At 47.7% G+C, this 16792-nt stretch overlaps 1 protein-coding gene and 2 non-coding genes across 3 annotated transcripts in view; all 3 read left to right on the top strand.

Annotated features, from left to right (window-relative positions):
• LOC120841451 (ATP-binding cassette sub-family C member 2) overlaps window positions 1-16792 on the top strand; it is a 67842-nt gene that overhangs the window by 30947 nt on the left and 20103 nt on the right. Inside the window, exons 9-17 of the mRNA XM_042286713.1 lie at window positions 432-528; window positions 1921-2123; window positions 4295-4471; window positions 5675-5842; window positions 7688-7872; window positions 8928-9003; window positions 9089-9296; window positions 10872-11182; window positions 14053-14388. Coding sequence (XP_042142647.1) covers window positions 432-528; window positions 1921-2123; window positions 4295-4471; window positions 5675-5842; window positions 7688-7872; window positions 8928-9003; window positions 9089-9296; window positions 10872-11182; window positions 14053-14388 — 1761 coding nt within the window. The remainder of the gene's footprint in view (window positions 1-431; window positions 529-1920; window positions 2124-4294; window positions 4472-5674; window positions 5843-7687; window positions 7873-8927; window positions 9004-9088; window positions 9297-10871; window positions 11183-14052; window positions 14389-16792) is intronic.
• On the top strand, window positions 6172-6244 carry Trnas-gga. Its single transcript has one exon. It is a non-coding gene; the product is annotated as a tRNA-Ser (tRNA).
• Window positions 11841-11922, top strand: Trnac-aca. Its single transcript has one exon. It is a non-coding gene; the product is annotated as a tRNA-Cys (tRNA).

The raw sequence follows: 16792 nt of genomic DNA on the forward strand, positions 1-16792 counted from the left end.
GAAATTGGTTTGGCCGTGGAGAGGGCAAACACCTAAAGACGACAGGCGCCGTGACGACGCTGCACTTTTGGTGCTGCTTTCTGACTGGCTCCGTCGGATCGGGCCTAATGCGAAGCGGAGTATAGATTTATTGTTTTCATGCTTATGCGGACAGCAAGTCGTCTGCTTCTTGCGCAAGGGTTACGGTGACGTCAGAACGATGCCGATCTCTGATTGGCTTCGATTGAAAGGATATAGTGGGTATACCTCAATGCTAGATGCCTTGAGGTCTACCCACTGCATATTTCCCTTCAATTAGCCATTAAGAGCTCGGAGTTCTGACATCATCGCAACCCGTGTGCAAGAAGCAGACGAACGAGAGCTCCGCGAATCCTTACCTGCTTCATAGTAAGAGGAACTGTACTGATTCTGTCGTGTCGTTCGTTTTGAAGACGTCTTTGTCGCTGAGGAGGATTGTGAAATTCTGCACCGAGGAAGAGAAAGAAGAGGACCAGGTCAGGTCAGAGGACATGATGCTAAAGCACAAAGGTATATTACGGTCGAGAGGCCGCTTTTGAAGCTCTTGGAGTTAGTGGCATCACATAATAATGCGCAAGGAAAGTTTATGTGTAAGCATCACCTACGTTAGATATTCCTAAGGTATCGAAGAAATAGTTTTCTGATTAAGAGGGGATTATGCGATTTCTCTCCAAGTGGGACATGCCAGTTAATCATGCCTAGAGCTGCAGCATGTACCATTTGCAACTCTAAAGTCGAACTAAAATTACTTTCTTCTTACCTGTAAGTTACGAATGTCTTCATTACTTTCATTGAATTTTTTGCAGAGTTAACTTAAGTTTTTTTCTTCATTTTTTTTTAATATGTAGAATTAAGACTATGAGATATTTCTAAGCACAGTTGGCAAAAGTCACCTATATTTTTGTGTCAAGGGACAATTTGATAATATGATGATGACAATGATGATGATGATGATGTTGATGATCAAGAATCAGTTTTATTTGGTATCCAAAAACGTCCATCCGGCCATTGGTGCTGACACACCCATAAGCTATAAAATATAAAAAAACGCACTACACCCAATACAACATAATGATTAAAACCAAATTATAGTAAAATAAAAACTCAAAAGGCGCATCTAGAAAAACAGGATGTGCATAATAAAAAGGCGTCAGTCGAACAGACACGCCCGGAGAGAAGTGAACCTACATCGACAATCAGCACAAAACTTAAGCTAAAATGAAGGTATGTATAAAAAGACGACTGTCGTAGTGTGGGCACACCTAGAGATTGTAAAACTCCCCTCCGAGAGCAAGCTAGGAGAGTCAATCAAGCCGTGCAGGGTCCCAGCCAAAAAACTGCAGATCCGTTTTCGCTCGATGCTAGTGCGGCATCTCGACGTCTCCATGAGTCCTGAATCAACCTCACCCTTTGGGCAGCCTACACCTTTATGTGCAAAAAGATGCCTGAAGAGTGTCTTATCACGTTCACGCTTTCTTGCGTCGCGCTTCGTGATTATCGCTCCGAACCCATAGATACGAGCTAATCAGGCAACAAGAACGCCGAAAGTGTAATCAGGAAGCAAGACGGGTGACACTGCTCGCACGTCACACTGAAGACGCGTGTTTGATGCAGACATGATGCGACAATCATCTGCAGACGAGGCTCAAGCCTGTTCGAACTATGAATTCCCTCTATACATATTTATGCTTTGAACACATCTGCAGACAAAGCGTATATGGCCAATGGTAGAGGACCGTTCTACAAGGAAGAAACATGGCTCAGACAGTGCCTGCACGCTGTCCCTTGTACGACGCATACCTTGCTATCGCACATTCATTGCATTTGACGAAACGTCCAAGTAAGGCAATTCTTTTTACCGATGTCCTGACCCACCACATGTTTTTATTTTCTTCAAAAAAGGAGAGGTGCTTCTTTCCAACTGTGATTTCACCTGGACCAAGCCCACGGCTGACAAAGGTGGCGTGGGGCTCGACGACGTGAGCCTCCACGTGAAGCCCGGGTCACTGGTCGGCGTGGTCGGGTTCGTGGGCAGCGGGAAGTCCTCCCTCCTCGCCGGCATCCTCGGGGACATGCACGTCACGAAGGGCAGCGTCACGTGCGCTGTAAGGGGACACATTCCTGTAGCGGATGACTTCCGGGAATTGCGCGCGCCTTGTGGAAAAAGCCGACATCGTGAAAACTACGACTCGGGGACTAACACCCCCGTGAAGATGGCAAACTAGATGTCCTTTCTACCGAATTACCTTACTTGATTGGCCAGTCGGCTCGCCATCTTGATCCCGAACGTCGTACGTGCACCAATCTCGGACGAGGGTGGCACGCGCTAGTTGTTCACTTAATGTCATTCGATGGAAATGGCTGTAATTTTCCTCCGTGGTAGGAGTTTGATGTATTCTAGCGGACCGTAGTATCATATAGACGATTGCAAACAGGACATTTGATGGCCACCATGCCTCTGCTCGCGCGGGCAAGTACATGTAATTGCAAGCTTGCCAAAGGTGTGCTTACGCGCATTCTGCATATGCTTGCACGCATGGGGTGCCAGTCGGTTGTCATGGTTGCAATTGTTTATAGACAATTGCAAGCAAGGCCACTGGTCGCCACCATGTCTCTGCTCGTACATACAAGCTCATGCAGTTTCAAGCTTGCCAAAGCCATGTTCACGCCCAAGCTACTCGCGCTCGCGCTCAATGGGGTACCAGCCGGGCGCCATGCTTGCAGTTGTCTATGCGCGTTTCCACTGTCTACGAAAATCACAGTCCATGCGTGCTAAATCACAGTCCAGCCAGGGCCCGTTTGCAATTACGGCGAGCCAGGAAGTCCGCGTGCGTAACGCACAAGCAAAGCAACGATCGCGCCCTCACACACGTTTATCGAAAGGTGCATACTCGGAAACAACTTTTTGTGGCATTTCGTAAGAAGTGAAAAGTGCGCGTGCATAGCTTTGGCGGGCGCTCAAATTGCAGAAGCGCACGTGCGCCCATTCCTTTGACTCATAGACATAGAAACTGGCCCGAAAGTGTATACCTTTTCCATGAGGTCGCACCCATCTTTAATGTCGTCACTTCTGGTATGCGGTAAAACTCTTTTTTATTTATCTCTCCACGCCGCTGGAAGGTGTTTACGAAAAATGCATGATTGTCACACAGTCTTGTTTTGCCTCACCTTGTCTCCTCAAGAACTACCAGAAAAAATACTTTTAGTACGAGTACATAGTAGGAAAATGCGCATCAAGTAAAGTACAAGTTACTTAAAGTACTTCCTAACAATTTCGTATACAATATATGCTATATAAAACTGCCTGCCGTCACTGATATAGATGAAAACGGTGCGACGTCTCTCTTCGATGCTCGGCCTCAGCGTAAGCGTTCGCGGCCTCCCGCCATGCCATATAGCCTCCTTTATACTCCCAAAGCCTGGCAGTTCAACGACGGAGCCATAGAGTGCCCGGTCGCAGATATGGAGCGCGAGGATCTGGTAGCACAGAGCATCAAAGAGCCATTTCTCGAGGAACCTGGACGTCAGCGCGCAGCTTTTGCAGCGGCGAGGACCCGAAACACACTTGTTCGCTCGGGAAAACTGTGTTTCGGCGCCTCGCCGCAGCGGGGCGCTAGTCACGTGGCTCTCTTCTCACCCGTTGTCTGCCGCGCCACCTTTTCATTTCGGCGGCCGCTTCTCGGTCCTGGCAATCTGCGAGGCTTTGTCAGTGTATAGGAGGCTATGGCCGTGCATTGACTGCGCGTGCTCGCTCGATGCTCGCGTGACGGCATAGTCACCGACAGGTCGAGAATGGCAGTGAGAAGCGTCAGTCGCACCGCCTCCAGCGCGAGCTTTTTTTTACCTTTCATAACGCTTCAGGGGGTCTCGTGAGCTTCGGGGGTGCAAGCGCGGCTAAAGCCCAATGAGAGGCAATTAGCGCGTGCTGGAGGCTTCCAAAAGTCACGCCCTGCCCCGCTCATCTAGTCAGTGACTATAGGCTGTTCTTTGTTTGGGGGGTGAGAGGAGGAGCAGAGGAAAGGAGGAACCAGGAGTGATATCCTGCCAGCTCCATGCTCACCGTGTAATGCATGTAACTACGACCACGAGATGTCGTCTGCACGTTCTAGATTGCTTCCGGATCCCCTTCCCTGATTATAATAGACAACTTAACAAGCGCAGAGCGTTCTCACTCCGCAGCCAACGTAACCGCGGCATTGGACACGTTTCTTAAGCTGTCAGTTATTCCGTAGCGCTGCTGGATACTTATTGACAAGAAACGTATGTTGCATTTCAGGGCCGTATAGCCTACGTGCCACAGATCGCCAACGTGCATAACATGAGCGTGCAGTGCAACATCCTCTACGGAAAGCGCATGCACCCCAAGAACTACAGCCGAGTGCTTGGCGCCTGTCAGCTTCACCAGGACGTGAACACATTTCCAGCGGGGGATCTCACCGAAGTGGGAGAAAAGGTTTGTACACTGAAAATACTGCTCGTGATGTTTTCTCGTTTGAGTCGATACCACCTGCCGTAACTGATTTACGCAGAGTTCAAGTTCGAAACGACATCCCAGGAGGAAGGAAAGACCTCTGTTGCCCTCTCGCATTTTTGAGCCTAGCCAAGTATAGTTCGAAAGTCACTTACTGTTGTGTTCTCGATTGATTTTTTTTTCTTGTTCTGCCTAATGTGCTACATGACCGAGTGCCTGCTTGATCCACATTTGTCTCAATTACTTTTTTTTTTTTTTTTTTTGGCTGTAGAATTTCGTCGACATGGAATTATTTAGAGCGTGTCCTATTTGATGTATTTTCTTTATTTACATCGAGCAGTCATTCGTTCGCTTTTGTTTGTTTGCATCGAGCATGCATTCGTTGTATTTACTTTCTTTACATCCAGCATGCATGTACATGTAGTTTTGCTGGTTGCCTGGCCCTATACACGCAAACAGGACGCGGCTTTTGTTGGCCAGCATTGTTGACTTTGTCATTTGTTACTTGATTAAAGTATTATTATTATTTCTCTTAAAAGCACAGGGCATGGTGCGTTTTGATTATCTTAATATCGCACTTCAGCCAATCAGATTGCTCACGCCTTGCGTTTCTTAAAGCACAAGAAACTGCACTTTTTTTTTGTCGAAAAAGGTAGTGCAAAAAAAAAAAAAAATAAACAATAAGTTTCGGTTAAACTATATCATTCAAAATTACTGTCTGCAGAAAGTGTCTGAGTCGTGTTACTTTTTAAAAAACCATTAAGGATGGCTCAGAGGCTCATGTGCTGAGCGGACACACGGTGGGCAGTTCGAGCCTGAACATCGTTGCAGTCGGTGCTTTTTCTTTTTTTTTGGAGCCAGTTGTCTAGAATTAAAAGACGACCACCGACTGCGACAATGTTCAGGCTGGATCTGTTTCCCGCGCCTCGACCATTTTCGAAGTAAACCTGCTTCGATCATGCTTGAGCGGTGTGACTTGCGGTTTTAATGATCGTCCTGACTCATAGAACGAGCTGTTGCATCCGGGAAGCGTTGTTCGAGCTTTTCTGGGACAACTAAAGTACCAAGTGGTTCGAATCGCCATGACGTGTTTGTAGAATTCAAGTGGGTACGCAAAGAGCGGAGTGACTGGTGTGCGCTCATAAAAGACTCGAGCGCGATTTTAGTACCCCGTCTCTGATGCAGGGTGAGACGTTGAGCGGCGGTCAGAAGCAGAGGATCAGCCTGGCGCGGGCGGCCTACAACCAGGCGGACGTCTACCTTCTTGACGACCCTTTGAGTGCTCTGGACGCGGTGGTTTCGAGGAAGGTGTTCAAGGAGGTGATCGGCAAGAACGGCATCCTCAGAAATAAGGTCCCATCACGTCCGTTTGTTTGTTTTGTCCACTATATATACATATTTGAGTTGAGGCCGAAAAAAAAGAAAAAGAAAAGATAGCGAAATAATCCTTAGAGAATGGGAACAAGAGGGACAAAGGACAAACACAAATCTCTGAACACAGCTAGGTGACTGGTGCGCGACCACCGAAAAAAATCCGCCTGGTTCAGGTATCGAACCTGGGAGCTCTCCCGGGTTCAAAACTCGATAAATTATAATCGTAACCTTAAAATGCCAACTTTCGCCCTTGTTGGTGTTAAACTGGTGGCAGCTGACAAAACCTGTCTCCTCTACTGACGTCTAACCCCTGGTTGGCTCAGTTGGTAGAGTGCTCCACTGGAAATGGAGAGGTCCCGGGTTCGATACCCGGACCAGGCGGATTTGTTTTTGGTCGAGCACCAGTCTCCTAGCTGGGTTTAAAGATTTGTGTTTGTCCATTGTTCCTCTTTTTCCCCTTCTCCAGAAATTATTTTCGACATTCTTGTCCAGCTTGCTTGCACCTTTGCATTTCATTGCATTATAATTTTAACCCCAAAAATAATATGCATCGGTCTGCTCTGGCTTTCGCATTGCAGACTTAAGCAAATTAAAAATAAATGAATAGGTTAGTCGACCAAAAAGAATAATCATTATTCTTTTTGGTCGACTAACCTATTCATTTATTTTTAATTTGCTTAAGTCTGCAATGCCAAAGCCAGAGCAGACCGATGCATATTATTTTTGGGGTTATGATTATATGAGTTTTGTGAAGGACAAAGGAAAAAAAAAAACAGACAGAAAAAAAAAAGAAAGAAACAGTGAAAAGTGCCATAAAGACTCAGAAACATTCAAAAAGATAATTCCGTAAAATCCTTATTGAACGCCCTCTCACGGTGGAGAGATGAAAGGGGAAAAGATGAGGTAGATTATCTTTTGGAGGGCGGCGTTTTTTTTAGGGTGGGTATTTTTTCGGGATTTTACGGTATTCTATACGGGACACGGTTTATCAACAAATAAAAAATACAGACTTTACTTTATTGGGTTACCACATTACATTTAGGCCGGGGTCACACTGCTCATACATCATACAAAAGACAGTTTGCGAACACAAGTCACCGCAATGTTCGTACTTCGAATGCCGCGTTCCCAAGTTTCCTCCTTGAACTCATTGCCAAGCGGCATTCGAAGCACGGATCTCGCGGCGACTCGCGTTCGAACTTGCATGCAGACTGCCTTTTGTAGGATGTATAGGCGGTGTGACCCCGGCGTTACGATGGCTTCACTAGGTTACAGATTTCTTGCGACTTGTCTAGTTTTAAGTGCGAGGTACGTGTGCCATCGCTGCGGCATCTGAAACGCGGTGCACTTGCCGACAGCAAGGCGACCCTGTTTCCGCGCCCTGCCTGTCGACACAGACGTTCTCTTGCCGTCTTCGACAGAAGCCCTACGGCCAACCGTCAAGATCGCGACATCCTACAGCATGACATGCCTATCCCTTCCGCTTGTTGCCACTTCGGGGTCATTTTTAATGTCAGTCGGAGACGCGTTCCGGGCATCGTACTTCCAACCTTTGGCAGCACTCCTATCTATGAATGGAGAGATGCAGGCTCACGGTTGAACCGTTGAAATTGGGCGGCAACTTGCGCCATCTTGCCAGTGTCTTTTTGGCGTCAGTTAACCTCTTCCTAGCGAGATAATATGCTAACGTGACACGTACGCATCCGCACGTTAGCACACATCAGCACACATTCGCACGCTAAGTGTGGACGTTCCCAGTTTCCAACAAAATATAAAAATCAGTACTTGAAACAAAGCGTTTCTGCTATATCTTTTTTTCTTCAGACGCGCATTATGGCGTGCAACCAGGGATCATTCTTGGATCAGATGGACAAGCTCGTGCTTGTTCACAACAGACGCGTCATTGTTTACGACACTCTGGCGGATCTGCTGAACGATCCCAGGGCTCCCGAAACACTTCGCCAGGGGGCTGTGACGAATGCCGCAGAGAAGAGCAAAAAGGAGTTTCCGTGAGTAGCTAGCGTAGCCCATCGTACGCTCACGCTTCTTGCTTTACGGATCGTCTCTCGATGTCCTTGTTGTCTGATGCCGTTGGCAGTAATTCACGCCAAAGCGGTGGCGCTGCTGTCGGCACTGCGCATACGCAGGTGCCTTAGGCGAATCTGGTTTCTGCTCACGCCCAGCGCCCCCACCAGGTGCGGCTGCAAACGCGGGCCCGTTTATAAACAGTGTTTTGTTTTATTTCGTGATGCACCGTGACCACGGAGGCGCAATAAAACTGGCTGCTCAGATCGGTCTCTTACAATGCGACAAGCGTGAATATCTTAAACCTAAAAATGTAAAAACACACAAAAAAAGCACTAAAAATTCGGAGGAAAGCTTTTTTTTCTTTCCCCTTCATAAATAAAAAAAATGTATAAAAACAAATATCCCCCTTAACATTTTCAAACGCACTTCAACACTCAAGAAAGAATGCAGGAATGAACTTGATGCATATATATGCGTCTCGTGAACTTGAAGTGTGCTCGCGCTGCCGAAGGCGGGACGAAGGCAAAGGGTTCGTGCTGGAGGCTGGCCATTCGAGAGAGACCACCCTGCTCGTCTTGTCCAGTCATACATTATTTACATTGTTATTCTAACGTATTTATTGACTGGAATCGATACATCGCAATCTTTTTGACAGGCACGATCTAATCGCGATGGGTGTTGGCGGAATCTCTCTGAGTCCCACTGTTCCCCCTCAGAGCGACAAAGAGAAACAACCGACGCCGAGGAGTCTAAAACAGGTGCAGCGTGCCGATGCCTTTGGCAGGCTTACGCTTTCTCGGTACTCGTATGATGAGCACGAGTAATTGCGAGGCTGCCAAGGTACCTTTGAGTGCATGCTGCACATTTTTGAGACTTAATTGTCGACGTGTCGATTGCTTTTCTCTTGCATTCTAATGGAACTCTGGCATAATCATTTGCCACGACGGAGCGAAATTAATCTGGGGAGCACTTTCTGAGAGAAAGTGCTTACCTGCTTTTGTTTGACGAATTGAAAAGCGATACTCTAATTTTCCAGTGGCCGCGACATGGAAAACAGCGGAGAGGGCGCGAATGGACGGACGACTGTCGACGAAGTGGCCGAATCTAAGAAGGTACTGTTACGCGAAACGACTCGTTAAATAGCGTGTGCAAAATGTACAAAGTTCTATGTTTCATTTTTTTTTTATGTAAGCGCAGAGTGCCTGGCAGCTCATACGTGCCTTGGCGAGAATGTCCGGACCTTGTATCGCCATCGGCTTGCTCGCTTTCCTGGCGAGCGCGGTGGCTCTCGCGTGGCAGCTCAACTTGATCAGAGCGTGGACCAGGGCTACGAGCAGCAGTGGGTCCACCGAAGCGCTGGGGCCGACTTGGATCTGGGTTCTCGCCGCAGTCTGCGTCACCGACGGTGTGACCTCTTTCGTGTTGGGCACGCGTGCTCGCCATAGATTTGTTCGTTGGTCTCACTCCCATTTTAGTCAGTGAATGGACAACCAAGATTATGGTCAGTGCACGGCTTCAAGGGCCTGGCCTTTCGTGTTCGCTCTTCTCATTGGTTCTTCCGCGTTGTTATCGGTTATTGCCGCTATCTGATTGGCTGTGGAGCGAGCAGAAAAACCTCGGGACTCTCCACACCCTCTTAAGTCGTAAATGACTATAGCACGCATGCGGAGATTGTATCCTAAATACTTGCTGGAGTTAAGGCAACTTATGTTTAGCAACCAACTTTACAAACTCCAGTGTGTCTACTTTTCCGCAAAGAAGTTGAGAGAGCCAATCGCTCCAATCTACGGAAGGAGCTCGGCCATTGACGAGGCTGGCCATACAGTTGGAGTTTAGAAATAAAAGCAGTCTATGCTCTGACAGTGAAGATTACTTAAACACGTGTTTCAGACTTACTCAATGTCAAGCGCAGGATGTTTTTATTTTCTTTGTGTTTTTTTTAAGCTTAGGCGTGCTTTAGCCTAGGCCCTAGGGGTTGGGAGGAGGTGTAGCTGACCTTATCTCTCTTTGTACATTTGTAGTTGCGTTTAATATTTAGACAGCAAATGTTTGTCACCCTTAATGGGTGTCTGGTGTCTTAGCCAGTGGGGTACTACGACTGCTAGCCTTGGGTCTTTAACGCGCATCAGGTTGTAGTGATTGCACGAATGCAGGCCGGCACGGTGCTCATCCTGATGGAAACGGGCAGGGATGAGGATCGATCCCGGGTGTGACCTGGGTTCGATCCCCACTGGGGCTGAATCACAGATCTGCTTCTGGGTGCGACCGACTGCATCGGAACCGCTTGTGACTGCTTAACAAGCGAGAGAACATACTTGCAATCTACCAGGGACCCCTGAACCACATCCGCCCCGCTAATAACTAGCTCGACTGAAGGTTTTACAGGCATGATTTATGGGAAATGGCCGCTTGTAACACCGTCACAAACATCTCAGGCATCGCATCGTAAGTGTGCAGGGTCCATGGTGAAAGAACGATGCGTCAAAAGGTACGCAGGTCGAAAGTGCTCCAAGCCTACCCAATAGATGGCGCCAGTGTGTATTATCGTCGTTAGTATGTCACAAGCGGTTCCAATGCAGTCGGTCGGATTGGGAACGTACATTTATGAACCAGCCTTCTTGATGGCGCAATGAGCAAGCCTTGTCATCTTCGTGGTTCTCAGTGAACGCCTCTGGTCTAGGGGATATGGGTGGCTGAGTGCGTTAACGTTCCGCAGTTCGGTGCACGTGGAGCAGAGGCTTGCTTGGCAGAACCCAGGGATCTTGTGATCAAACTCCACCCTTGCCCGTTTTGATATGGGTGAGCAACGTACCGGCGTGCGGTCGTGTACCCCTACTGCTTGGCGCACGTTGAAGACCCCAGGCAAGCGGTTGTATAATGCACTGGTTCTCATCTACAGCAGAGACACCAGACGCCCATTGAGGCTGACTACCTTCTTCCGGTCTAGACGTACACATCACACAATCTGCCTCTGTTCCAGTCATGTGCAGGGTCCTCGGAAGCATCCTCATGGCTGTGGCGATGCGGCGGCTCTCGGCCTCTCTGCACCGCGACATGCTGAGTCACGTCCTGTCGAGTCCCGTGCCTTTCTTTGGGTCCACGCCGAGGGGCCGCATAGTGAACCGGTTCTCGGTGGATCTGGACCACATAGACTCGCGGATGTACTTGAGCGGCAAGCAGTTCATCCAGAACTGTTTCCTCGCTGTCGCCAGGGTCATCGTCATCGGCACCCAGTCACCGTTCGTCTTGGCTGTCGCCGTCGTCTGCATTGTCGGCCTCGTCGCCCTCATCGTAAGTTTCACCAGCTCTGGTCCAACTTGACCTTGAGCCCGACTGAACTCAGACTGGCAATGTTTCTAATCAGCTGGATCCTCAACTGGTCTCGGTTGATTCTCACCTGTTCTCCAACTAAGAATAATCAGACCAGTTGATTCCAAGCAGGGGATGGTTACTCTCAGTGACTCTCAAATGGCCCCAGACGACCTCTCATTTGGTCTCAGTCTATATTTTTTTTATTTATTGCATACTACAGGCCAAATAAATGGTCCAGGCAGGAATGCCAGAAAGAAAAAAAAATACAACTTGTCCCCTAGGCTGGTCCGAGATGAACCGCTTATGTTCCCTATTGATTTGAGTGATCATTTCTACGTTGTACGTCAGACTACGCCATTCTAGTATAATCTTCAAAGAAGGCTTCGCACATACTCCGTCAGTAGAACCTTATTGTGCGTAGTAAGATTGGTGGCCTAAAAACGAAACATCTCCACGTGGTGAATGATGTTGATTGGGGCGAAGCTCTGGTTTTGCTGATGATACTGACTTTGTTCATAGGTAGCGCTGATGGTGCTGATTATTTTTTATTGCTCATAGGTAGTGCTGAGTTCCGGGTTGCGTTTGGTAACCCCAGCCCTTGAGTTAATACCACATCTCAGAGCCCCCTGCTCGTCCTGCAGTCGTGGCCGAGTGGTTAAGGCAATGAACTACAAATCCATTGGGGCCTCCCCGCACAGGTTCGAATCCTGTCGACTGCGCAAGCATGTTTTCTTTTTTTAAGAAGACATATAGGATGGCAATCGATGTAAGCACGGACGCCAGACAAGGCTAGACCCTAAGGAGCTACGCCCCTAAAAGAGTTTACTGCAGGTCCGTTGCATCAAGGCTGAGTCATAATTCTCTGGCAAAACGACCGCCGCTAGTCTGAGTTTTGGTCAAAGGCCTTCTCCTCAATGCGATAGAGTTTCACCCTTCCCCCCCTTTCTTTTTCTGGTTGTCCCGGTTTCCTCTTTTTTAAAGTATAGAGTGTGTCCTAACGGAAGCCTCTATATACACCAAGAATTTGTCTGCCCGTGCGGCTGCGCATACCAAAGGCGTGTCAACACGATGGTGACGTCACGTGACCACTTCGCCTGACGTCAGGTCATCCTGTTTAGGAGTCATATGCTGTAAAGGGGGCCAGGACCTGCGTCAAGCTGCTGTAGCAGCTTTTTGTCTTGGCCCTCAGTTTCAGTGATGAAACAAAATAAAGATTTATTATTATTATTATTATTATTATACGCCAATTAATAAGTATTACGTTCTTCTAAAACCTCAATCTCAACAAATGAAAGGGTATGGCTTTCTGAATGCCCCATTCCATTCATTAGAGGTAGGACTCTGTGTTTTTGGAGTTTATTTCTTGTAGAATTCGGAGAGTGTTTCTCCGAGTATATTTTTCGTTAAATATTCGGGGTTTATCGAAATCTGCCGTATTTGCCCGACTATAGTCTCCACCCGTTGTATAGACCGCAGAAACCGATTTCAGATGAAAAAAAGAAAAAAAGAAAAGATTTCCCCTAGACCCTTAGATTTCCTGCATAGGGAGCCTATATATGCAGGAACTTTACACAGCACGTTTTGACAAATGCGTGCTGTATTAGCTCACTAAAGAGCCTGTATTAGCATAAGTCAATTAATATACTCTGTTATTTATAAAAAAAAGTTTCACGCTTTGAAACAGAAAACGATCTAGAAAAATACAAAACCTTGTAAAGACTGCAGATATACATATTCTGCACGGGTACAAGTTCAACCGCTAAACATGCATAATCCCTGGACTGTTCACTAAAAAATACGGTATTTTTAATAATATTCGAATTCCCTGAAATTGAGTTTATTTTAGAGTGTTTTCAATTTTTACATTTAAAGAAAAATAAATCCGCGTACCATGAACCCTTTTCCTGAAGGAAGCTTGCCGAGCTAAAAGGCAAACCCCTTTTTGTCATTAATTAAAAATTAAAACAAAGAAAAACAAGTGGCATTTTTTTTTGGAGGCCACTAACCCTGTACTTTCATTAAGTTTATTTGTAAAAGACCGTTTTTTTTTTTTGTCGTTCTGACCTCGTCATTTTTAGTTCTTCGGATAAATCCGAAGTGAAAAAACATTTTCCGGCGATTGCTTTTCGCAGTTTTTCAGATGTGTTCGAAGTCACCGAACAATACTTAATATTAAAAAATGAAAATCGCTGCCATTATTTTTTTTGTAACGTGATAGGGTTATTAGAGCGCAGCTCTTAGGCGCCCGCTTCCGGCTTGAGCGGCGTCGGCGCCGTCGCCGTCGGCGTAACCAAGGTCACCCCAAGGTCACGTGACCCCCAGGACACGTGACCCCCAAGGTCACGTGACCCCTCTCAAGGTCACCCCAAGGTCACGCGACACCCAAGGTCACGTGACCCCTCCCAAGGTCACCCCAAGGCCACGTGACCCCAAAGTCACGTGATCCCTCCCAATGTCACGTGACCCCCAAGGTCTCGTGATCCCCGAGGTCACGTTACCCTTCGAGATCACGTGGCCCCCCTCCCCGAGGTCACGTGACCCCTCTCCCCCCGAGGTCAGGTGACCCCCCCGGACCATATTAAAGAATGAGGGGAGGAGGAGGAGAAGGAGGAGGAGAAGAAGGAGGAGGAGGAAGGGTCTACCCTCCCCTCAGTACCCTTCCCTCCTCTTCCTCAAGAGCTGCGCTCCAATTCGGCGTTACAGGGAGTTGTAAACGGCTTTCACTTTTTACACAATTCACATGATCTAACCATTCAGATGTTTGCCCAATATCCTCTTTGGATAAGTGTCAAAAAAAAACTCCGAAAACAACAATACAAACTTCTTTTTCTTTTTTTTTTTTTTCGTAGCGGCTGTCCCTGAAAGCGTCGCACGCCCCGAAGTTCCTCGAGGCCATCCACACGTCCAGGTTGCTGTCCCACGTCACGGAGACCATGGACGCGCTGAGCAGCATCCGGGCCTACGGGGTCCTGGACCGCTTCTGCGCCCACTTCTGCCGCCTGGTGGACGCCAACATGCGCGCTTACTGGGTCTTCTGCATGTTCTACCGCTTCGTGCGTCTGGGCACGTCCCTGTTCGGCGTCATCGTCGTCCTGTCCACGATGCTGTTCGCGGTTCTGCTCCAGCCGCCGGGCGTGGTACCGGACCCAAGCACAGTGGGACTCACCCTGAGCGCCGCGTCTTCGGTGAGACACGCGCGAGGGCGTAGACAGGGGCCTTTAAGCCGCGGCCATGTACGGCTCCCACATCGTGCAAAGGACACGCTGTCTTCGCGGCAGACACGATGAAAGAAGTATATCTGCTGGAACGCCTTAAAGGCCGACGACCAGTTCGCGCTTTCCAATTTTCTCTCGCTTCCTCCTCTCTCACCTTCTACCCTGTCCACCGTTGCCTGTATCCTCTTCCCCATGGTGAGGAGGAACTTCTACCTTGCACAAATTTTAGAGTCTGGTTGTCGCCCTTCAAGAAAGCTCGAAGCACGCGTTTGCTTTATTCTGTTTCGCAAATGTCTGAAGACAGTGAGGAGGATCTTCTGCCTTGCAGAATGTCGAGTCTGGTCGTCGGCTTAAGAAAGCTCGAAGCACACGTTTGCTTCATCATGCTTCGCACATGTCTGAAGACAGTTTCTTTTTATGACCGACGTGACAGGGCCGTCGAGGAACACGCTACTGACAGTGTCTGCAGACTGTCTTTTGCATGACGTATTAGCAGTGCGACCGGGACTTTAATGACCCGTAACAAAAATGGGCGATGTCTATTGAGTCTTACAAACGAAACACTTGCAAACAAAATTTGTTTCTTCGATTTCTGAGATGTTTTGCAAGGTGCGTAGCAGACCACAAATCAATCGTTTATAAAGCTTGGTTTACTTGACAGATACGCGGTTTCTACGTGACGTCATCGTACCATGCTGCTAGTCATTCTGTTTTTTGTTTTTTTTCATTTGTGCTTACCTAGAAAATTAGAATCAATGGTCCAAGACGTATGGTGCAGCAGGTGTACGCGCGCTCAGCAGTAGGGCCACTACAATGGCCTCTGAGGTCGCGTCAGTGCAAGCCATGCATAGACCTACACGCCGTTTACAAACAAGCCCGCGTTTGCCCACGCCAGGTGTAAGCACTGCGCGTGCGCAGAAACCAAATTCACGTGAAGTGAAGCGTCTGCGCATGCGCTAGGTTGTCGACAGCGCCACCGCAGCTGTGTGACGTCAGGGCCGCGTGTTGGTCTATAGGGGGTGTGGGGTATTCACGGGACGCCCATATTGTTGGACATTGTTCACATCGTATTCTCAGAACTAGCCCCCATTTACCGTCTTTCGAAGACAATCGTACTGATTGTGTGCGAGGGTCTTTGAACGAGTATCTTAGTGCGTTCCTCGCAGGCGGTAATGCCAAAGCAAGTATACCCGTGCGCTCGCGGGCCCTGAGCACCGATCAAAGCTGTGCACGCGCGGTGTTCGCTTATTGTGAAATGCCAGGAAAAGTTACCCCCGAGCATCGTTCTGAGCATGCGCTGCGAACAACGTCCAACGAAATGGCGTCCCGCGAACACGTGCTATAGGATGTGGGTAGCATTGCTTCTCTTCTGGTGGTTACTATCTGCCCTGTCCTCACTGTCAGGAGAGAAATAGCAGTGAGGTCTTTCAGCTGTCCCGCCTCTTGAGCATGCTTTTTACCTTCTGTGGCACTTCGACTCCTTTTGGGCTTTCTGCGCGCACGCGCATCCAAAACACGACGGTGGGCAACGACCCCGTTCCGGAGGCATTCGAAATAGACATCCTTGCAATTCTTGTTCTGTCTTGGACAGACAGACATGAGGTGAGAAAAAAAAAAGAATGGAACATAATGTGCCTCAGTCTGCTCCAGTGTTAGCAATGCAGACTTAATCCAATTGAAAATAAAAATATTCACAAGGTCTTTTATGTTATCCCTAAGACGACTTGAAGGCGAAAGCCCAACCTTAGTAAAAAAAATCATTTTTATGAGAAATTTCTCGTGTCCAATAAACAGATATGAATCATACAAGATATATAAGAACATATAAGAACACATAAGAATCATATAAGAATTATATGAGAACTATATAAGAATTATATAAGATATATAAGAACCCCATAAGAAACATATAAGAAACTTCCCACTAGTTTCTTTATGGTGTTTGTATGTTCTCATATATCTTATATAGTTCTTATACAGTTCTTATATGGTTCTTATACGGTTCTTATATATTCTTATATATCTTGTATGATTCATATGTGTTTATTGGACACCGAAATTTCTCATACAAAGGAGAATTTTCAATAGGGAAGTGCCGATCCTGGTGATAGCGAACCTCCGAAGACAGCGCTCTCTCTGAACACGCTCTTTTTGCGCCGTTAATCTCATGGCATGTCGCAGGCCCCCTCTTCACCGCTGCCCGAGTGAGAGTGTCCTTCTCTCACTCTGGGTTGCCGCCGCGCGCGCGCCTCCGCCGATTCTGTCACAAGTAACGCCATCTCGTGGTCCAGTAGCGAACCCTGGGTTTTTGTACCTTTCATGTCGCCGACGTGTTACCTTTCGTGCCGCCAATGTGTTTTCATACTTTTCGTGT

The sequence above is a fragment of the Ixodes scapularis genome, unplaced genomic scaffold (assembly GCF_016920785.2).
Source record: "Ixodes scapularis isolate PalLabHiFi unplaced genomic scaffold, ASM1692078v2 PGA_scaffold8__174_contigs__length_109621045, whole genome shotgun sequence".
Taxonomy (NCBI): Eukaryota; Metazoa; Arthropoda; class Arachnida; order Ixodida; family Ixodidae; genus Ixodes; species Ixodes scapularis.